This window comes from Barbus barbus (genome assembly GCF_936440315.1).
Source record: "Barbus barbus genome assembly, chromosome: 19".
NCBI classification, from domain to species: Eukaryota; Metazoa; Chordata; class Actinopteri; order Cypriniformes; family Cyprinidae; genus Barbus; species Barbus barbus.
In genome coordinates this window covers 19,566,010-19,589,542 of record NC_136747.1, presented here as the reverse complement: position 1 = coordinate 19,589,542, position 23,533 = coordinate 19,566,010, and the positions used below count along the sequence as shown (strand labels likewise).

General features: G+C 38.9%; 2 protein-coding genes across 3 annotated transcripts; one reads left to right on the top strand and one right to left on the bottom strand.

Moving 5' to 3' along the window:
- Window positions 1-593: 593 nt before the first annotated feature.
- LOC306885151 (KAT8 regulatory NSL complex subunit 1-like) lies at window positions 594-9,393 on the bottom strand. The gene is made up of 12 exons (XM_079441507.1): window positions 7,745-9,393; window positions 6,495-6,636; window positions 6,339-6,412; window positions 6,087-6,252; window positions 5,785-5,938; window positions 4,925-5,119; window positions 4,538-4,653; window positions 4,319-4,440; window positions 3,490-3,616; window positions 3,297-3,400; window positions 2,168-2,336; window positions 594-1,891 (listed from the first exon to the last, which is right to left on the bottom strand). Exons 1-12 carry the CDS (start codon window positions 9,244-9,246, stop codon window positions 1,574-1,576), a joined length of 3,189 nt encoding a protein of 1,062 aa, XP_079297633.1. The 5' UTR covers window positions 9,247-9,393; the 3' UTR covers window positions 594-1,573.
- A 670-nt stretch (window positions 9,394-10,063) lies between these two features.
- smarcc1b (SWI/SNF related BAF chromatin remodeling complex subunit C1b) lies at window positions 10,064-22,681 on the top strand. Of its 2 annotated transcripts, none has more exons than XM_079441400.1 (28): window positions 10,064-10,307; window positions 11,025-11,144; window positions 11,292-11,377; window positions 13,013-13,094; window positions 13,184-13,276; window positions 13,866-13,935; window positions 14,020-14,089; window positions 14,200-14,275; window positions 14,434-14,556; window positions 14,845-14,924; window positions 15,097-15,221; window positions 15,326-15,385; window positions 15,471-15,505; window positions 15,816-15,928; window positions 16,101-16,172; window positions 16,257-16,370; window positions 16,460-16,613; window positions 16,856-16,966; window positions 17,075-17,134; window positions 17,639-17,897; window positions 17,973-18,125; window positions 20,190-20,239; window positions 20,363-20,456; window positions 21,289-21,422; window positions 21,533-21,667; window positions 21,967-22,126; window positions 22,215-22,286; window positions 22,383-22,681. In XM_079441400.1, the coding sequence occupies exons 1-28, from the start codon at window positions 10,131-10,133 to the stop codon at window positions 22,427-22,429; spliced, it is 2,925 nt and encodes a 974-aa protein (XP_079297526.1). In that variant the 5' UTR covers window positions 10,064-10,130; the 3' UTR covers window positions 22,430-22,681. The 2 variants fall into 2 exon arrangements, with proteins under 2 accessions (XP_079297526.1, XP_079297527.1); XM_079441401.1 differs by having other exon boundaries at window positions 10,091-10,307; window positions 15,100-15,221.
- The last annotated feature ends 852 nt before the right edge of the window (window positions 22,682-23,533 follow it).

Genomic DNA, 23,533 nt, shown 5'->3' with positions numbered 1-23,533 from the left:
ACTGCCTCTGTGTCTCTATTAAACATTGTAAAGAACTTTTATTTGTAATTGTTTAATCCTTAAAATGTGTGAAAGGATAACAAACCAGTTTATATAGGAATTTAATATGTTAGAGTAGGATTAAAAAGACTAACATTCGCTGTCAAGTGCTTTGTCCACTACTTTTATGAATAATAGTATGCTTTAATGTTATTTTTGTGTCTTGCCGTTTAAAATCAACCTCTTTCAATGTATGAAGACGCCAAGATCTTTGTGTATTACAGAAAAAGAAAGTGGGTTGGCACTCCATGGGGTAAGTTTCTCTCTTTCTCTTTATGAAAGCCCATTCTCGACAGGTAAGAAAAAAACTTGCTTTTTGATCATAATTTTGCATTGGCTACTAATTGAGATAAAAGTCGAAACTAACATAAAAAGTAGTAGCTATGGCAATTTCATTATAAATATATATATATATAAAAAAAAAAATAGACTTATGTCAAGACTTCTCACAATTATGATTTACCAAAGCATGATTTTCATGTTATGTGATTGAAATGTGCTTCCATACAGCAACATAAATAATAAATGAGTAAAGCAAATAAGCATCAAGCAAAAATAGTTCTCATTTACGTGTTTATTCCTTTGATTACGTCTTTGCATTGAGAGCATCAAATAGAACTTCCATTTACTTTTATCTTCTCGTGTTTTGTTGTGTTCCAACAAAATGATGTTTTTATTCACAAACGCTACCCCCTAATGCAGCAGTACAGCAGACCTGTCTAAATCACACACACATACATACTCTCTGATCAACACAAGAACTACCACTCTTCCTTTAACATAATACACACACACACACACACACACGTCATATGGAAATCAAAAATACTTCTTGTGTTGAGCTCAAAAGGAAGAAGGAAAGACACAGGTAGCTTCCAGAGAGCATGTAACAGACTTTAAATGCTATGATTCTTCGGCAGTACATATACATGTCTGTGGAATACATACAATACAACACATGAATAAGGTAACTAAGTCACAGAAAATATGGGTAATGTAGTGCCTTTATATGGAGATCAATAACCAAGAGCTTTCAATTTGGGCTCGTCCTTTGTTGGCGTAACATCTTGATCTGTAAAAACAGCATAGCACTTTAAACACAATGATTTAACTAAAAAGCAAAATGCCTGACTGACATAGCTGGAGAAAAAGCTTTAGACAGGCCCAAAAAATGAATAAACAATGGAAAAACAGACACCATCTGTTCATTACAGTAGCATCAGATTGAACGGCAGCTGTATCGGGGGCAGGCTGGTGAAGAAGAGTTGAAAGGATGTATAAGGAAGGACCAGAGACGCTCATTGGGGACACTGGGCTGTTGGTGGAGATGCACTTGTTATTGGGCGAATGAGTGAGGGTTTGAGGGAACATTATAATTAATAGGCTCTGTGGTTTATGTAAGGCTCCAGAGGGTTCAGGGAAAAAGGACACAAGGTGCTCGTGGTTAGATAAATAGGTTGATAGGGTCAATGGCATTGGGACATGTGGTTTTGTTTTCATATTAGAGCAGAAAAACGGCTAGACAAATGATGCGCTATGATAACGGAGAGGACGAGTATAAGGAAAGAGGAAGTTTGGGAGAATCCTGAGCTGTAGAGACTGTTGTCGGGGTGGCTGGTTTGCAGGACAGTGTGTGAGGGGTGGCTCGCTCTGTGCCTGAGTGCTGCTGAGGGGGTTGAGGGGTCCTCGGGGAGAGCTCCAGGCTGCCCACAGAGATGCCCGAGTCCGTGCTTTGGCTGCGGCCACTGGCAGTGCACGGGTCCTCATCGGGCTCCGCCTCTTCCTCCTCCTGCAGCCACTGAAGTTCTGACTCCAGCAAGGGGAACGACCGGCATTCCCATGGCAGCACAGCCTGCAAATGTAGAAGTTGATGATGATTCACTGAGGTTATTAAACCCCAAAACACTGGGGTTTATTATATGCGTTCATATTCTCTCACAATGTAAAGAATATTAAGCATATATATCTTTCAGGATTCACAAACAGCCCCCAGAAGACGACTCAAGGATTTAATGATTCATGGAGAAACAGAAAACTGCAGACATTTCTTGAACTACAGGATGTTATATGGTAATAGCAATAATGAAGTTAAACAGAACGTTAAACCCTCTTCCTCTCACACACACACCTGCTGTTCATCCTCAGTCTGGCTGAAGGGATCCTCTGCTCCAGTACAGAAGGGGCTGCGTGGCGAGCCTTCTCCTTCTGCAAAATGACTTTGCCTGGAGTCTGGAGAGCCAGGTGTCTGCTCCAATCCCCTGGAGCTCTTCCCATCCCCATGGAAGGAGGAAGAAGATCTGAGAGAGGAAGTCAAGCAGAGAATGAAATTTCAAGCAGTGACCGCAGTGTCCTGCAGTTTGACATGCTATACTTAATCTAAAACTATTATAAAACTACCCACTGTTTTATGGCCACATATTAATTGAGAGAGTGCATGAAATAGACGTATGTGTAAGCTTTAGTACCAAGCTAACCTTTATACATATGTAAATTTTAACCTACATTCTTGATGTTGAAAAAATGTACATGTATAAGTTATTTGTGAACTACACAAATACATATTATTTTATGTAAAAGTTGTGATGTGACATTACATTAACGCAATCTACTGCTAACTTCTAATGCCGAAATTTGGGGTCTGTAAGATTTTTTTAAGGTTCCTGAAAGAAAGCACATCAAGGCTGCATTCATTTGATCAAAAATACAGTATATCAGTAATATTGTGAAATATTATTGTTTATTTTTAAAACAACCATTTTCTGTTTTGATATATTTTAAAACAATTTATTCATGTGATGGCAAAGCTGAATTTCAGCAGCCTCCTTACTTTTTTAGGATTCTTTGGTGAATAGAAAGTAAGAAAATAAAAGGTGAGTAGAAAATAAAAATATCTTTTGTAATATTAGAAATCTTTACTGTCAATTGATCCATTTAATGCATCCTTGTTGAATAAAAAGTATTAATTTTAAATATTAATTTATTTATGTTACTTTTATATTTTATTTTGTATTCTTTTTGTTGTTTTCTTTTATGTAATTTTATATTTTATATATATCTTCCTAATAAGCCCTGTGGCTTAATATGTTGGGGAATGTGCCCAAAATATGTTACAAATAAACAACATTTGGAAATATTTAATTACAAATTGATCCCTGTTGTAGAAAAACATTATTCTAACACCCATTTAAACAATTCTGACACCTGTTTAAATATTCTCCATCACATATGCCACTATTTCACACACAAATTTCTCTCACCTGCTCCGGCGACGTCTGCGAGCCCAGCTCCCCCACCGACTCCTCTCTCTGCTCTCACACACTGCATGGCGGCTCAGAAACACAGTGTCAGAGAGATCCTCCACCTATACATTGAATGGTGGAGAAAATCAATAGACAAAATACCAGGTGTCTTAAGAAAAAAAAAAACCTTGTTAAAGGTATACACACACACCTCTTCCTCCTCAATGTCCAGTCCTTCCCCATTGGGCTGGTGCTGTATGTTATTGTAACTGAACGACAGGGCATGTGCCCCTTCCTGGTTTTTAGAGACCCCTGAGAGAGAGTCCAGCTCCCTCCAACTAAACACATGACACAGGACACAAAGTTACACATTTTTCATCAACAATAGTGCTAGATTAATATATCAGCCAACAGTTTAAGACTACCAGCATCAGCCAAAAAAACCTGCTGGCTTGGCTAATTAACAGACATGACAGTTTCTCTTTCTCACACATCCCAAATCTTCTAAATGCCACGTCAACAAACAACAAATTTTTTTTTTTAAATGTATTACTGAATTTTAAGTAAATGTAGTGTAAAATAAGAGTTCATTGAATCATGCTCTCAGAAGTTGTGTATATCTGGTATCCTTATATATAAAGCCATCAGTGATCCTGCTCTCAAGTTATCAGTATCGCCACAGGAAACCCATAGCAGTATGCTACTACACTGTTGTTACTTTTTAAGCTTCCTTATAATATAATGTAACTACATTGTATGGTAATTTGGCCAGTCTTGCTCCGGTTTGGAACGTACCTGTACTACTTTATAAACGATGGGACACAAGGAAACAGTGGATACTTGGCACTGTGTCTGAATAATTAATGGGAAATTACTTGAAACCAAAGCCACTTGCACAATGGCTATCTGACAGAAGGACCACAGGAAGTCCGACTCATTAAAGCTAAATGTTCATTATGTAATCGCTCATTCTTGTAATATTTTTGAGTGAGTGCATACTCAGTGTAGTGGTTTTGGAGATCAGGCTGCATTAGTTATACCTTGGTGTGATAATTTCCTTGTATTGTAGTCTTTGTACTCGTGCTCTTAGTCCAGCCAGGCCCAAAGGCATCACCAGGTTGTCAATGTCAAATGAGCTTTCTGCTCTTCTCCTTCTCAAAGGCTGAGGAACGAGAGAGATTTATGAAGCATCCACAACACATAGAATTTTTCATCTTTTTTATGAAAAAAAAAACAAACAAACAAAAAAACAGATGTACCTGAGTGGGTGTGTCTGTTGTTAGGGGTGTTGCCGGCAGAATGGACAAATCTGGAGCTCGTGAATGAAGATAGTTAGGAAAAATGACACCCCTCTGGCTTCTGCACCCAGAACCACCTACAAAAGCAATTTTGTTAACTTTTTGAAAATCAACAAGGCTGTTTCCACAAATTCTTGAATGATTCTCAGATTAACAGGAAGTTCAGAAGAACAGCATTTATAATTGTAACACTATAAATGTCTTTACTCTGAATGAAAGTATAAACTTTAAAACAATTAAAAAAATATATATCTTACTGACCCCAAATATTTAAACGGTTGTGTACTACAGTATATGCTCTGTTTATGTGTGTGTGTTAATATTAGTGACAATATATATTTCACCCACCAGGTGTGTTAAATAAACGAGGCAGTGCATTGGGCGGACGGGGACAAACTAGTCTCCTCCTCACTCTCCCAACTCGTCCCTGGCCCTGCCTCCCCGGCCAAGAGGACGCCGATGACATGTCTGTCATCTGTAGTGAATTATGAGAGTGGTGCCCGGCCAGCGGGCGCATCCCACAATGCAGTGCAAGGGGGGAATCTGCAATGGAGGAAATTCAAAGCATTAAGGTAAAAAGTAAATGTGACTATAATGAGTATTTCCCACACACATTTCATTCACAGTGGCCCCAAAAAGTATAAAGACACTTACAGAGCCACACAAATATATATATATATATATATATATATATATATATATATATATATATATATATATATATATATATATATATATATATATTGTGTGTGTGTATATATATATATATATATATATATATATATATATATATATATATAGTTATATTTATATATATAGTTATATTTTGTGTGTGTATATATATAAATAAATGTGTGTATATATAAAATCTAATTATATAATTATATTCAAGTAATATATATTACAGTTATACTTTGTGTTTATATATTTAGAATAGAAATGTATTTTTGAATAAATAAAAACATACATCATAAATATTTTATATTCATAATATTAAAAAAAAAAGTCAAATTTCAGGACCACTGTAATGTGAAAGCCACACGGGGGATAACTTTCAAGGTTACTTTCAAGGACATCAACATAAAAGAACATTTAAACAGCCTTGTACAATTTGTACTGTTGAAATACAAGCTAAATATACACAATTCTGTGCTTACAAAGAAAACAAATAATCTTGAGATTATACAGAGATAATATAAAGATCTCACCTGATGGCATTGAGAGGACAGGGTGAACGGACATATCGAGCCAGGTCTGACGCATCCACAGACCTTTCTCTTTATCTGAGGGGGAGCGAGGAGGAGCACCACCACATAACACACACACAGCTGGTGGCTCACACCAGCACTGTAACGAAACCGCCTGAGAGGGACACACAAATTCAAGTTGTGATTCTTGTTTTTGTCCTCCCTTTAAGGCATAATTCAAAATGAAGAGCAGCCAATAATAATAAAAGTTACACTGCATAACAGAAAAGCAGCAGCAAGGTCAACTCTGAGACCATCTTCACCTTTGACCCCAGTGCTGTGCAATCTTCCAGGCGAACGAGTCTGTGACGTCGTTGCCAGAGTAACGGCCGAACCCGTGCGGCAGAAGAAGGTGGACTGGGCACTGTTTGTAGAGTAGCGGTGTCTTCTGTCTGCCATTTCCTATTAGGATCACCAGCTGAGGACAACCTAGGGGGTAGTGCAATAGTACATTAAATGTCAAATCCAAAAATTGACCAGTGTATGTTTGCATGCGAGTTAAATTATTCACTGACTTGCAGTTGTGTGACGCGGGGGAGGGGTTTGATGCTCTGAGGGGCGTGTCAGGGACAGAGTAAGTGGACCGCACCTGGACAAAACATAAAAAAATAGAGATGAATCCATCCACCCATAGTAATCCAAAAATACACACACATGGACACCCAGAATACCTTTCCCTGTCGAAGATGTGCGTAAAGCTCTGTAAGCGCACGGATCCGATACTCAAGCTCCGATACTTGAGTCTGCAGCCACACCCACCTGCTGCCAAGCCACGCCCTGCTCTCCGCCCACTGCCATTCTTTGCCAGTGACACTGAAAGAGAAGAAACTAAATAATGAGTATATGCATAAAACAATGTGATGTAAGGTTTTTTATTTTTTTTACATATGACATTTTTGTCCAATGCAACTTGCATTCAACACACTTAAAAAATAAAGGTTCTAAAAGGGTGCTTCTGTAGTGGTGCCATAGAATAACTATTTTGGGTTCCCCAAAGAACCTTTCAGTGACTAGTTCTTAAAATATCCATGCTTCTCCTTATTATGAAGAACATTTAATAATCATAAGAACCCTTTTACACTATAAAGAATTATTTTGTGCATTGGTAAGTTTCCATGGAAGTCAAAGTCTCTTCATGGAACCATAAATGCCAATAAAAAAAAACTTTATTTCAAAGAGAAAAGTATATGGTTTATACAACCCTAGTGGACCGTTTTGGAAGTCCTAAAAGAATTGAGAATGAAGCTTCTTCTGACCCATTTTATTCCCAACAGCCTGGCATGAAATGGCTTTGTAACCTCTCAATGTGGCAGCCATGAATCAACAGCCAGAACAGCATGTATTGTATAGTACAGTGGTGATTCGAAAGGCAACATCAATATGCAATGAGTTATCTGAAGCTTTTCTACACATGTACATTTAGGTGTACATGCATGTATATAAAAATAGGCTGAGCGCTTAACATTTGAAATCGCTTTAAAAGGGTCATTTTAAAGGAATAATCCCCCCAAAATGAATGTTGTCATCATTTACTCACCCTTATCTTGGTTCAAATCTGTATGCATATCTTTCTTCTGTGAACACAAAATAATTTATTTTGAAGAATGTTTAGAATCATACAGTTTCAGTTCCCATTGACTGAGTATGTTTTTCCATACAATAGAAGTCGATGGGAACCAAACCTGTTTGGGTATAAACATTGTTCAAAATATATTCTTTTGTCACAGAAGAAAGTAAGCCATGCAGGTTAGGAAGGACATGAGGGTGAGTAAATGAGCACAATGTTCATTTTTGGGTGAACTATCCCTTCAACCCTGGGTTTTCTTGTTCCGCTTTTTTTATCTTTGGCATCTCATTAAGGAGAAAAAAACATTCCTTAACTCAGGGTTAAGAGATCTTAAGCATAGTATGGAAAGCTTACATTGATTTTATTGGCAGCGGTCTAAAGCGACGACCCCCTCTCTCCAATCCCTCATCTTCCTCACTGTCGCTGTCACCGCCGGAGCTGCTGGCCGTGTGGTCCGAGTCCAGGGCACTCTCTGCAGTCCGGAGGATCTCGCTGCAGCTGCACGCCAGCCTGCTCAGCTCGGCCGAGTTTCTGGAGGCAGCACTGGGCCTTCTGGTGCAGCTCAAGCCCAGGCTCCTGTACAGGCCATGCAACTGCTGCGTGACATGCCTCTCTACCTGCTTCACTTGTACGGCCTGCAGGCGCCTCCAGAGGTGGTCGGTCCGACCCTCCAGCTCTGCCTGCCTGCGTTCGGCTTCACCCCTCACCTCCTCTATTTGCTCAGTGCTGGGGCCCTCAGACCCCTGTGCATCAATGCCCACGCCTGTACCTTCACACTTCTGTGGCTCTGGCTCTGCCCCGTTAGGAGGCCCACTCTCAGACTGAGAAGAAGTGATGGAGAGGGCACACAGGGGCTTTTTTACGCAATCACAAAGTTCGGGCTCGGCTTGGAGGGAGGGTTGCGGTGGGAGGCTATTGTGAGGGGCACCGTTTCCGCTGACCCCGTTGTTATGGTTGGCAGAGCTGGAAAGAAATGAGCGCACCCTGTACAGTCTGACGCGCCCCTTCGCCGTCCTGCATGTGGGCAGCTGGGCACTTTCATCAGGCGGGCACGCTGCGAAATTCATTTTTTGGGCTCCGGTCGTGTTTTCGCAGTGGACACGCCGCAAGGACGTGCGCCTGAAAGTCTCGGCATTGCTTGCGGAGCCCTTCCCGGGAGCTTCACCATTGGAACAAACGCGGGCCACGGCGTCCGAGAAACACACCCTCTTGGAGGCTCGGGTGAAGCTGCATCCCCGGCGCTTGATGACCGCGGGCTCGGGATTCCCGTGACCACACCTTGCAGCGGCTGTCATCATCTCGGTCTCGGCGTGCGCCGTGTGTCCGCGTTGGACTCTCGCGGTGCGCACCGGTGGCAGTCTCGCGCTCGCTCTGCGCTCGTCCCTTCTTGTCGTAGCGCTCGTGAAACGCCGCAAACCAGCTCCTTCGTGATCAATATTAATGGTGTTATCCTCTCCCGCTCCAGTGCTTTGTCTACAGAAACGCCCGCGTCCTCCGCCGTATTCCCCCGAATCCGCGCATTCGTCTCCCTTCCGTGTGATATCGGCAGCGCCGTTCGTAAAAAATCCTCCCTCGTTCATTTTCTGGGCCGGATCCGCATCGCCGGAGGTGGCATCGTCCCCTTCGCGGAACGCCTGGGCCTCGGCTACGCTGCTCTCCCTGTCTGAGCTCCGCACTGGAGCAGCGCTGGTGGCTGTAGCCGCAGCGGCCGAGCTTCCGTCACCGCTGACGGGCTCACCGCAGCCTCCTCCCCCGCAGCAGCGGCTGGCGCTATGCGGACACCCGGCCCCGCAACTCTCCACTCCAGGCCCGGCTGCACTAGCGCTCATTTTATTCCGATTGCAGTAATAATACATCGCTGTGTCGTTGGCATGGCCGGGTGTGAAGCGAGGACATACAACGAAGCTCCGTCAACGTATTTTTTCCTTTTCAAAAGGAAGACGGGCTTCTCTTTTCACCCGTCTTGCCTTTCCCTGCACTGTTGGCTGTCTCCAACACTCCCTGTTCGCACTGAGCATGCGCCATTCATTGGCCCAACCTTCGGTAAAGAATTAGGGGTATTTCAAAAACTAGTTCACATTTGCGCGTGGTATTGAAAATAACGATAGATTTAAAAATATAACACTCCTAATCTGTTTAGAATTTGAGTTAAGGACACAGCACATGTCTGAAGGTCTGGGTCGAAAAAGCAGTGTTCAAGGGCAGCTGCATTTCGACATTCTTAACAATGAGGACAAAAACAACATGATATGATTGGTTCTATTATGGATCTTTTTAAGCAAATATGAAGCAAGCAGACAAAATAGCAATTACGCGATTAAAAAATATAAATATAATATTATTTAAAAATATTGTTATATATATATATGTATGTATGTGTGTGTGTAGACATATACAATATACACACACACACACACATATATATATATACATACATACAATATACAGCAACAATTAAAAAAAATGTTTTCTATTTAATTGCTGCACAATTCATATCATATTTAGTTGCAGTGATGAAAGTTGAGTATGACTGCTGAACGAATGTTTTGCCATCCTAAACTTAAATATGCAACAGATTTTGGTTCATTGTTTTCTTCTACTTTGTGTACTAATCTTACGAAATAATGGGCAGTATGCAGATGTACTGTGTGAAGTATGCAGTAGTTTTTTGGTGTTACCGCTAGAGGCGCTGTGGAGTCTGCAGTCATTCTGGGTAGCGAAGGCTAATTAGCATGTAACAATGGCTACACAAGCTCTAGGCTCTGCTGCTGCTGGATCTACCATGAGTCAAGCCGGTCGTAGCTCTTCACTGAGCCGAAGAATGGACGGTGGACCGTGCTGTAAATTCTGGGATAGCCCGGAAATAATCTCTCAGTTGGAGATGGTTCGCAGTTGGATTGGAAAGCATTATAAAAAGGTTAGCGAGCTAAATAGCCGGCGACCCTATATATGATGTGGTTCCCTGAAGGTGGTTTGATTTCTTTGCAGACAGCTCTGGTTGTCTTGCTATTTTTGTGATTCTGATTATCGCCTCAAACTGCGAAAGTCTCTTTTATGTGGTAGTATTTTGTCTGTTTGCCTCGAATAATATAGAAATGAACAGCTAAGTTAACTCCACAGAATACGGTCTCAACCTAATTGACAGGGCAGAAGTGACAACCTTCATTATGTGTTCATTTTAGCGGTAAAGTTATGTTTATATCAAACTCCATGACTCCACCATTTGAGTCAGTATAAAATAAAAGACTGTTTTGTAGTATTTTTTTAGTTTAAGTACACGGGATGTACTTAAATGTTTATGTTAGCAGCATGCTAGCAGCTTTAAGTTTGCAGAAACAGGTTTGTGGTTTTGTTACACGACCTGACTGACACACCCCCCTCTCAGTGCCATGCCATCCCTATCCACTACCCACTGTGTAGGTAACATATACCTTGGGGCATCTAAAGTCTTAAACTGTTTGAATGTAAAAACCATTCAATAGTACTAGTACAGTATGTAGCAAAATCCATTTTAGTTAAAGCTCTTAAACACTCAAAGGGTATAGGCCTTTTAGCAATTGTCACGTTTTGTTGCAATTTGTTGTGCAATTCAAACATTTTAAATTGTGCAATTTGTTTTTTTCCCCCTCTTAAGTATGTACATACTGATGCTCCCTCCAGCAAGTCTCTTTCTGGGCTGGTCATTCAACTGCTGCAGTTTCATGAAGATTCATTTGGCCGTCAAGCAAATAACCCAAGCTTTACAAAACTCCCAGTGAGTTGCTGCTTTCTCTGGCAAACCTTGCATAATCACCTTTATGAGATAATCATCACCACCACACCAAGATCAGTCGTAGCATGAAACCTAGTTTTGTAGAATTATGAGTGATCAGTTGTTTGATCCTTGTTTCTTTGTCCACAGGCAAAGTGTTTTCAGGACCTAAGGCCGGGCGGTGCTCTCTGCCATATTCTGGGATCAGTGTACAAGTTCAAGACAGAACAGGGCTGGTTAGTATTAATGCTAAATAGTGCTGGATGCCATTTTTTTTTACCTATCATTAATTGGTTGTGTAAGTTTTGAGTTTGTCTATCAAATTTATATGTACTTTACCATTCAAAGCTTGGTGTCGTTAAGGCTGCATTTACACTGGCACAAAAAATCAGATTTTTTTGCTCACGTCTGACACAGATCGGAAATTGTTGCACACGTGTAAAAATCTGCATGAGATCTGATATTTTTCTCATCCGAACTGGCCCACTTCCAAATGTGGATTTTAATTGGATACATATCCAATATCTGGACATCCGACCTATGTCTAAACACACATATCCAATTCACCGCAGAACTCCTAATGCGAGGGCGACACGTACTGCCCATAAAGAGATCGTTTTAATGCCGGTGTGCTGTATATGCGCTTGCAATTTATTGAGGCGGGAACTTTATATGTAAGAAATTGCACAACTTTCAGGAGCTGGTTTTCAACCCCTGCCCTTTGAATTTTATAAAAACAATAGCTTCACTACTAAAACCTACATTATATTTCTTAGCAATGAGGTGATAACTTAGCTGTTTTCCTAATTAAACCAACAAGCTTCAGTAGGCTACTCACTCATGCATTCTCTCTCTCTCTCTCTCTCTCTCTCTCTCTCTCTCTCTCTCTCTCTCTCTCTCTCTATTTCTCTTTCTCTCACACCTTAATTAATTAAAATTCATTTAATCTTACAGCGCTACTTTATTTCACTGAAGAATTCTACATCTAACAAGCTGTAGATAAAATTACATATGAAAATTGCCATTACTCTACAGGTATTTATCCGTTCAGTCAGATTTTGTGCTGCAAAACATCCATGACAGCTGTTGTCCATGACAAATAATAATGTCCACGCGACATGAATCATTTAAATAATTTTAATAGCATGGCCATTCAAAGCCTAAGGGCCTACTACCATGTCCATAGTAAAGCAATAAATGGGTGGGAACTAATGTAAACGCATATCGATTCGAATACCAGTCGTGTCTAAAGTGAATGTAAACAGCTGGGCCAAAAAATCGGATATGGTCAAAAGATTGGATCTGTGCATTAAGATTGCATTAAGACTGTCAGCCTAAGATTTTTATTATGCCTTTGAAAGTCACCAAGGCTGTGTTTATTTGATAAAAAAATTCAGTAAGAACAGTAATATTGTTCAATATTTCTACTATATAATTATAATTTAAAATATCTCTTTCCTGTGTTGTTAAATTTTAAAATGTAAGTTGTTCCTGTAATGGCAAAGCTGAATTTTCAGCAGTCATTACGGCAGTCATCCAGTTTTCAGTGTCACATGATTATATATATATATATATATATATATATATATATATATATATATATATATATATATATATATATATATATATATATATATATATATATATATATATATATATATATATGAATGATTTTAAATACAATATAATGATAATGATTAAAGATGATATGACAATATAATGATTAAAGTTACTTATGCCATGATGTAAGATTTTGGTCATTATACAGCCCGCCGCTTACAGTAAATGTAAACGGTAATTCATTAGATAATAAAATTGAGTGATGTCAAATGTGTATCATCCACTCTGTGATCTTTTATTTTTTATTAAAGGAGACGCTTTGATCTTCAGAACCCATCCAGAATGGATCGCAATGTGGAGATGTTCACATCTGTGGAGAAAACTCTGACACAGGTATTTGTGCTTGGATCTTTTGTGAAGACAAAGATCTTGAGCATGTGTAAGTGTGGTCCAGTATCTGACCTGTGTTTTATTTGTGCTAGGATAATTTATTAAGCAGACCTGTGGTGTACCTGTCTCCTGATCTTGAGCAGAAGCAAGCTCTTAAACTCAAAGACATTGTTGTGCGACACCAGGTCAGTAGAATAATAAAAGAACCAAAGTAATTGGGAAATATATCAAATGCACACTAGACACTTCAGATGGGCATTTAGAGGATTTTGCAATCAAGTACTCAAACACATTAAAAAGCTATTAAAATGTATCAAGTATGATGCATACATGCTGTTTCTGAGCAAATTTCATCCAATGCTTTTTATTTGAATATAAATAAAGAATATGCACTAATAAAAATACAATTTAAATTTTTTTTAAACCCTTTTCCTACATATTAAATTTTCTCAGTGAACTAGTTGATTACTTGTCTACATATCTATATATGAAGAGTTTATTTGGAAAAACAGATAACTTTTTTTCTTTTTCTTTTTTCAAAAATAATTTTTTTATTGTTATCGTGTTTTTATTGTCTTAGCTGTATTTTGTAGTTATTTTTTTTAACTTAATCAAAATAACCCAACTGCAGATTGATTGAGATTAATTGGAATCCACAGTGAAAAAACATGATTTTTGAAATTTGTTAAAAACGGAGTTATCTGTTTTTGCAAATTAATTCTTCATATGCGTTATTGATTAGTATACACACAACTTTTTTGCTTGCATTTTCAGGGCACAGTGACAGAGGAGAAGTCACAAGCCACCCACCAAATATACCCATCCCCCTCCACAGCAGATGAAGGTGTGTTTTAATTTTGTGTATCTTTTCAGTCTGTGGAAAAGTTCACATCTGTGTGTTTAATGTTGGCTGTTTGGTCTTTTCCAGAAGAGTGGCTTAGACCAGTCATGCGATTGAATCGGCAAGTGATGGTGCATTGGGGCATGTGTCCAGACAGGTAAAGAATACATCACACCCACATTTACACACATGCTCTGAATGTTTGGATTAGTAAATGCTACATTTTGTTCTGTGTACAGTATATGCTTTTATTTTTTATTTCTTCAGTTATGACTCACTTATACCATCAAGTGATGTAGATGGAGAAGTAGAGGAACCTCCCAACCCAGACAGGTGCTGGAAGGTGAAAAAATCCTTTTAGTCTTAATACCCTGAGTTCACTATACAAATCTTTGCATGTTGTGTTGGATTCCAATGATTATAAATATTAAATATTGAGATGGGCTTTTATTTGAAGTGATAAGACCATAAGAATATCTACTTAAATGTTTATTTTCTCAGGTTCATGCCAAATGGGTTCTCGACACAGACACATATAATGAGTGGATGAATGAGGAAGATTATGAGATTGACGAGAATGGGAATAGTATGAGTTTCAGGCGGCGTATCTACCAAAGCACAGAGGTGTGTTTATTTAATAAATGTCTAAAAATACTGATTGGAGTAGCACTATAAATAATTCTACATGATAAAAAGATGGCTTTAAAAAGATCGGTATCAGTGATCGGATCGACAGATACTGCTTTCTGTAATCGGTGACCGGCCTCAAAAATCCTGATCAGAGCACCCCTATTATCTAATTTCATGCTTTTTTAAAAAATCATTTTACAAAAATTTGCTTGTAGTTGCTGTTGGTATGGAGTTTTGTTTTTATTTTTAAGTATTTTTTATTATTTTTTTCTCTTTCACAAGGAACGGAAACCTGTAAAGAAGCGCAGACGATCCCCGTCTCCACCTCCTTCTGAGTCTAAGAAGAAAGGAGGAAAGAAAAGGTTAAATCTACTTTTTTGGTCACTGTTATGTGACATTTTTTGTTACCAGTGCAGAAAGGTTAATGTTGGAAATCACTAGCTTTTTTCTCTGAAAGAGTGTATCAAATTCTTTGTAAATTGAGACACAATTGCATTTGCTTCTTATTAATTTATTTAATTTTGTATAATCCAGCAGCTCAGGTGTGTATAAGAGGCGTGGTCAACCAGAGGAAGCGGAGCCAGAGGAGGACCTCACTAAAGACATGGAAGATCCCACGCCTGTCCCTAATATGGAGGAGGTCATTCTGCCTAAAAATGGTAAGTTTCTTTTTTTTTCTTTTGTGTTAAGTGCTTATGTTAATGTCGGGAGTGTTACACATTATTCATTTTTATTTATTTCTCATTATTATCATTGGCTACAGTGAACCTAAAAAAAGACAGTGAAAACACTCCAGTCAAAGGAGGCATTATGGCTGATTTAGGTAAGTTTGTGAGATGTACTATTCAGTGAATCATGATCTGCTTGTATTTCAGTAATAACCTTGAATATCTATGTGTTTCTCTCAGATGACCAGGAAGAGGACCTGCTTTCTGGTGTCAGAGTAAGTCAGTCTAGCTAAATAAAATTGTATGTGCACATACAGAAAACTTTAGACCAAGTGAATGACCAAAACCTTCCAGGAATGCCTTCAGAAAAAGGACAGAATGCTGCGACATTGCAATTCTATTCTAATAGTGAACAAAAAAAGGTTTTGACCCTTTCTGTAATGAGTTAGTCTGTCATGGTTGCTTCTGTCCAGCTAATATAAAATCTACATCCAGAACCCAGTTTAAAGTCAAGTCCTAATTTAAAGGAACTCTAGATCACAATATCTCGCTTTAAATATTTAAGTTCTGACCTATTGTGTGTAGGATGAGGAGGAGCAGAGGGAGTTTGGCCGTGGGATGGAGGGGGAGGAGAGTGTCACAGAGCAAACGCATCACATCATTGTGCCCACCTATGCCTCCTGGTTCGACTACAACTGGTGAGGGTTTAACAAGTACAAGTGTCCAGATTACGCCAACTCACATTCTCAGTTTTGTGGTACATAGATATCAGAATTGAGGCATAGTGCTCTGAAAATAAGCGGGCATTTATTATTCTTACGCATGTTTTTTTATGAAGAGTAATAGTGCTTTTTTATTTTTGTGCATTAGTATTCATCAGATAGAGAGACGAGCACTGCCTGAGTTCTTCAATGTGAAAAATAAGTCCAAAACACCAGAAATGTAAGTCAGTGTTTATGCAAATACTATTTGTATCAGATTCAACATCCTGAACTCTACATAAACATGTTCATATCTTGTTTGTAGATATCTTGCATACCGGAACTTCATGATTGATACATACCGGCTAAACCCTCAGGAGTATCTGACCTCAACCTCCTGTAGACGAAACCTGACAGGAGATGTGTGTGCACTTATAAGGTGTGTATATTCACTTGTACCCACTTAATATGACACCGGTTTATAAATAATTTGTAATTCATTTATAAACTGGCTTGTGTGCATTTTAGGGTTCATTCGTTTTTGGAGCAGTGGGGGTTGATCAACTACCAGGTAGATGCAGAAAGTCGACCCCTCCCCATGGGCCCACCCCCAACACCACACTTTAATGTTCTTACAGACACACCGTCTGGACTTGTCCCACTACAGCACAGACCCTTACAGGTAATGCAGAAGTACTTTGACATTACATTGCCAAACACCAAATCTGTGTTTTAAATGATCAGTTCTTACAGTCAGCTGTTCATGTTACAAGACTGGGCCTTTTCCTACTTTTTGTGTCAAATAAAAGCTCATGAAATATTCATCTGAGATGGAAAAAAATCGGTTGCCTGGAACAATTATACATTTCAGCGATCATTATAAAAATTGTTTAATTAACAATTTTTTTTTGTGTGTGTTCGAAGGTTTCCGCTTCTCAGCATATGTTGCATTTCCCAGAGAAATCAAGAGAAAAACCATCTGACCTGCAGAACTTTGGTCTGCGGATTGATATTTATGCTAAGAAACATCCAAAGGTGTTTGAAACATTCATCATTTGAGCAGTGTTTTACCAAAACATTTTAGAATCTATTTGTACATTGAGATTCAGCACCTGAATACTGTGTGCTTGCTTTGTCTTTTAGAGTAAAGGCGCAAGTGCAGGCAGAGAATGGACAGAACAAGAAACACTCTTACTTTTGGAGGTAAGCCAGTCAAACAGTGAACAAGATTTTGAAAACTTTATTGCTCAGGAGCCTTCGACAGTGGTACTGCAGGGGGTTGCCAGTTATTTTTTATTTATTTTTTTTTTATCTCAAGCAAACAATGATTATGACAATTTTTTGCCCCAAGAATCCAGCTAAATTTTTTACATTTTACATTTTTTTTAATTGTCTAGCCTACATTAAAATGTAATTTGTATTGTAAAGTTTTGTAATTTTTAGATGAAAATGTAAAAATAGTAAATGGAAGTAGTAAATAGAAAATGCAGTGTAGAACATGAAAAGTATATGGCTCTGTACGTATATCACAATAATGATTATATGATGACGTACATTTTAATGCAATAATGATTTAAAATGCAACACTTAATTTAATACAGTATGTAATATGGAGTACCTGCTCCATCTCTCTATCCCCAAAGGGTTCTTGGCCTGAAAGTAGTTGTGATTATTTGTTGTTTTTGTATTGCATGTCTCTCTTTTCAGGCTTTGGAGATGTATAAAGATGACTGGAATAAGGTGTCAGAGCATGTGGGCAGTCGCACACAGGACGACTGTATTCTTCACTTCTTACGGTTGCCCATAGAGGACCCATACCTAGAGAACTCTGAAGCCTCAATGGGTCCTCTGGCCTATCAGCCTGTCCCTTTCAGCCAGTCAGGGAACCCTGTGATGAGCACTGTTGCTTTCCTTGCATCTGTGGTCGACCCTCGAGTGGCCTCTTCAGCCGCCAAGGCAGCTTTAGGTAAGAGTTAGTGTGTGTGCTGATTTGAAGATTCATAAGAGAAAATATGTATGTAATGTTTGAACTGTCTTTCAGAGGAATTCTCAAGAGCAAGAGAAGAGGCCCCACCAGAGATATTCAGTGCCAGCTTTCACAGAACACAGAGACTTGGACATAATTTAGATCCAGCCTATACACTCCAAACTGGCAGCATTGCGGGACTTGATCCTGACCATTCAGAAAAGACTGGTACTCATCTCACTTTTTTGTATATGTGATGTTTTTTTAAGCAATTTATGTAGCCGCAAGATTTAAAAAAAAAAAAAACTCTCCCCTTGAAATCATTTTTAAATGCATGTTAAAGGGATAGTTCACCCAAAAATTTAAATTGTGTCATTAATTACTCGCCCTCATGTCGTTCCAAACTCGTAAGACCATTCATCTACGGAACACAAAATAAGATATTTTTGATGAAATCCGAGTGCTCTCTTACCCTCCGTAAACAGCAAGGGTACTACCATGATCAAGGCACAGACACATGGCAAGGACATCATTAAAATAGTCCATGTGACATCAGTGATTCAACCTTAATTTTACGAAGCTATGAGAATACTTTTTGTGAGCAAAGAAAACAAAAATAAAACAAAATAACTTTATTCAACAATTCTTCTCCTCCTCATCCCGTTTCACCCCTCATCTGTCCTCCTCATCAACGATGCATGCGCATCCTGTCCTCTGCTTGTAAACAAGGCACAGTGCGTGCATGTTCAACATAAACAGCAGCATGCGCATGCATCGTTAGCACACACATGCGATCGTGATACTCTCCACAATGGCGGCACCCCGGGGAAAACAGGATGAGGAGAAGAATTGTTGAATAAAGTTATTTTTGTTTTCTTTGTGCACAAAAAGTATCTTAAAGGGGACCTAACACCCACAGTTTCACCCAATCTCCTGTTAATCTTGAATAGCTATAAAGTAGTATTGCATCCTTCATTTCTCCAAAGAGTCTTTAGTTGTATCATATTTATAAAAGAAAGATACAGCTTTACGATTGTCCCCAAAAACAGCCGAGCTCCTGGAGGTGTGCTATGGGCAGAGCTAAAGAGGGACGAGCACTTGAGCTCCGATTGCCAACAAAGCACAGACATTTGATGCTGTTTCACTTACCGTCTTAAGTTCAGAATCATGACTTGGATCTTTTATTGCTGGGACCGCTCCATCTTTCAGTTTCAAACGATGTGCAAATGCAGCGCCGAACTGAGCCTTGTTTATAAAACGTCAACAAACACACTTGCAAACTTGCTGGCCCGGAAAAACAAATTGCATCCACTGATCACATAACGCTGGGTTCTTTGGGAAGCTGAACAAGGCTATCTTTCCTTAACAACCAAAAACACACTTATTCGGAGACATTCTTCTCAATTAAGTCCCGTGCAGTGCTGCCGAATGAAGCAAGTTGACAGGCGCGCTCTTGCTCCAGTCGATGTATGAGTGGGCGCACTCTTCCGGGAGAAATGCCCATATAAGGAGTTCCACCCTTCATGATGTCATGAAGAACCACGCTCGAAAAAAACCTTCCGAAACTTGTACGAAACCAGAAGGAATGTATTTGACACAGAAATTTTTTGTTCTACATCCAACTCATTTTTTAAACTTTGCCCAAGTTTATCATGAGAGTCCAACTCTTTAACAGTGTAAATAACTCAACATGCATGAAATAGCATTAGATACCCCCCCCCCCCCCCCCCCCCCCTTTCACAAACAAAACCCCTAGCTTTGCAAATTACCAGAGATTAGGCGATTTTTGTTTTGTTTTGTTTTTTCCAAAGTTTATAATGTTACAAAAGATTTCTATTTATCAAGAATCCTGGAAAAAGGATTCCACAAACATATTGAGCTGCAACGGTCAACCAAAATCAGCATATTAGAATGATTTTTGAAGAATTATGTAAAATATATTAAAATAGATAATTTATTATAAATGTTCGTAATATTCCTGTTTTTTGCTGTATTTTTCAGCCCAATAAATGCAGCTTTGGTGAGCATACGATAATACAAGGCTTACTGACCCAAACTGTTGAATAGTTGTGCATGTTAAAACCGTTTTAAGATTCATTAAAGAATAATTGGAATGGTCATGCTTGAAACATCCAGAGGAGGGCAGCAAGTGAAAAAAGTTTCATAATGTTGAATGTCATTTAATCAATGTCTTTATGGTCTTTGCACATCTAATATTATACAATAACCTTTATGATAAATATTGGGATTATGATTAATACATAGTTCTTTTTTTTCTTCTTTTTTTTTAAGATGGGAGTGGTATAGAAACGATGAATACTGAATATGAGCAGCAAGAAAAGGTATGAAAAGCTTCTTCAGGCACAAATAATCATCATCCATTCTGATGTTTTATGTTCGTCATTCACAAATCTTAACAAGGAAAGTGTGATTGATTGTCACCGACTCTGTACTGTCTGTTGTAGCTTGAGGGTGACAGCATCTTGGGAGAGGGAGAACGTGTGAAGAACGAGGAGAAAGAAGAGAGTGAAGGAGAGAGGGGAGAGGAGAGCACAGCAGGTCAGAGGATCACAGATGCTCTGCATATTAAATCTTCTGCACTGATTCACCTTGATTTAACAGAGTGCTGCTATACTGTTAAATATTTATGATTAGTTGCAGTTGGTGTGACAGCTTTGGTCAAAATAGTATACTACTATACTACTCGGAATATGTTTGAAAGGAATTTGGCATGATTAATATGCAAATTTTCTGTATGCATGTGATGCCCAGATGACCTAGCATTTTCTCCATGCACCGTGCCTTTAGCTTTTGTATAAAAACCTACATATAATGTAATTACAAAAAGGTTAACCCGTAGCACACACCTTTCACAAAGCATCATACAAGTGAACTATATCATTTATGACAGTGACTTTAGCAACAAAAAGTTTTGAAAGTAGTCTTTTATGCTCACCAAGGCAGCGTTTATTTAATTGATTTATTTTAATTTTAATATGTCTTTAAAATGTTATGAATTCATGAGGTGGTAAAGCTGAATTTTCAGTAGCCATTACTCCAGCCTTCAGTGTCACATGATCCTTCAGAATTCTGATATTTGGATTTGGTGCTCAAGAAACATTTCATATTAACAGTGTTGAAAACAATTCTAATGCAATTTTTTTTGTTGTTAAAACCGTGATACATTTTTGGGATAAGGTTTTCATTTCTTAATTTTTTTTTACTGTCCCCAGATCTTTTGAACAGTAGTTTATATGCTCATTTAATGCTCATTTAATCTTTTTTTCTCACAAAGTTTAAGTATTTTCTAGACAACAAATGGAAAAAATGAGTAGTCATGCAATCCCTGCTGTATTTCTTCATCTTTCAAACTCCTTGTTCGTCTATCCAGAGGAGAGTTTTGACATGGGCCTCACCCAAGGGGACGGGGAGGAGATGAAGAGGAGGGTGGAGCTTGAGCTGGTGGAGGGAAACATCGCCACAGCTGCTGCTGCAGCACTGGCCTCTGCAGCTACCAAAGCAAAGGTGGATGTCAAACCTCTTTCCTTGCACCCGCTCCCGTGACCATTAATAGTGACAAAAACAGTGATTCATCTGAACTCACTCTTCTCTTTCTTCCTCTTATGTCCCTCTAGCACTTGGCTGCGGTAGAAGAGAGGAAAATCAAATCTCTGGTGGCTCTGCTGGTTGAGACTCAGATGAAAAAGTTGGAGATCAAACTGAGACACTTTGAAGAGCTGGAGACCATTATGGATCGAGAAAAAGAGGCTGTGAGTTAGAGTGCCTTGTTCAAAAAAGACCTTACATCACTCCAAGAAACTTTTGAGAGCACACAAAATAATTTTTCAATGCAGGAGTGTTTTTCGACATGCATCTTAATTGCCATTGATTTATTTTTGGAAATTAATAGAGTTTTCGTAATATTTTAAAGGGATAGTTCACCTAAAAATGAAAGTGTTATTAAAAAAAGTGTTTCAAACCTGTATGGTTTAATTTTGTCTCTTTTATTTAAACAGAGAAAGATCTTGCTGACTGCTAACTGCTAACATTTGATATCTCTCTGTTGTAGCTGGAGCAGCAGAGACAGCAGTTATTGTCGGAGAGGCAGAATTTCCACCTGGAGCAGGTGAAATATGCAGAGATGAAGGCACGACAGAACGTGGAACAGCCGCAACAAACAGGAACTACACAGAGCAGCAGTAGTACAGCATTCAGCCCTCTTCACCACGGTAAACTCTCCTACACATCACAGTCAGCACTTTTTGTCTCATGCACACTCATTAGTCTTAATAACACTGGTTTTTGCATCCTCCTTAGGTCGTTCGGTGGGCAGTGCTGGTACTGGACAGATCATGGGTGCTCGGAACTCTGGAGCTCCCAATGGCATGTGTGAGTAACACATGCCTCAACTCAAATACTGATCAACTCCGGTGCGGTGTTCAAAACATTTTGAATCCGGCTGCTTTTTATTTTTCTCCAATTCAGTCCAAACTCCACCGTCCTCACAGGCCGATGGGGCCGCACCCATGTAACGTCTTCAACGCCTTAAGACCCAAACTCAGCAAGATGACATGAAGGGCATGGTCACATCATTATCACAATGGCACTACGTCTGTGTATATATCTAATATTTTTTAAGCATTGATGCTTGCATATTAGGGTCAGATTTGAGGCTTTTCGTTACCATATCCGTCTGTACTTAATGTTTGTAGATCTGTTTTTGTATTGCCATCAAGTACTAAAACATTTGTTTTAGTAAGAATAAATCTTTTATATGAAGTTATAACTTCTTGAGTGAGCTCATCTGTTGAAGAGTTTACTTTAGAAGGTTTTCTACTGCTTTTGTGTTTTTAATTGAATAGCGTATTTTCTGATGCATTTAATTTGATATTCAGGGTATTTCAGCAGTCAGTTGTTCTTAACTATGAAGAAAACTGGGCTGCGCCATTACTTGATCTGTTCCAGATGTATTTTTAACAGCTTTAATTTTTAAAAGAAACTCTTAGATCACAGGTCACTCTAGTGCACAAGGTTTGGGAAAAGCTATTTTCCATACATGAGAGTAAATGGAGAAGGGAGCTGTGGAGCTCATAAATGAGATTTGAGAGCTACAGGCTGCACGGGAAGATTTTCAGCAAAAACACTTTTATTGTATGGAAAAGATTTTCCTTAAATAGATTCCTGTGTGTTCGACTTAAGAGTCACAAGTTTGCAACAACATAAAGGTGAATAAATAATTCAAATTTTAGGCTGAACTGTCCCTTTGAGAATTGTTATAGAAGTGGTACCCTGGCAACTCACTGAATTAATTAGGTTTGTTGAAGTACTAAAATGACTAAAACTGAAACAAAATTAAAGCTATATTTAAAAAATTAAATGAAAAGGAAAATGAGAAACGCGCTGTTAGGGAACATTTAAAAAACGTATATGGTAAGGAATAAGGGCTCTGAAAGCAACTGTATCTAAGAAACAAGATTTATTCTTGTGAGAAGGTCATACAGTCATACAGCGCATCTGCAGAGTGTGTGACAAAGAATAAACCCTAGTCCCAGTCTTTTATACTTTATACCAGGATATTCTCTTATTAACCAGTTGTGACCCTGGACCACAAAACCAGTCTTAAGTCACTGGGGTAT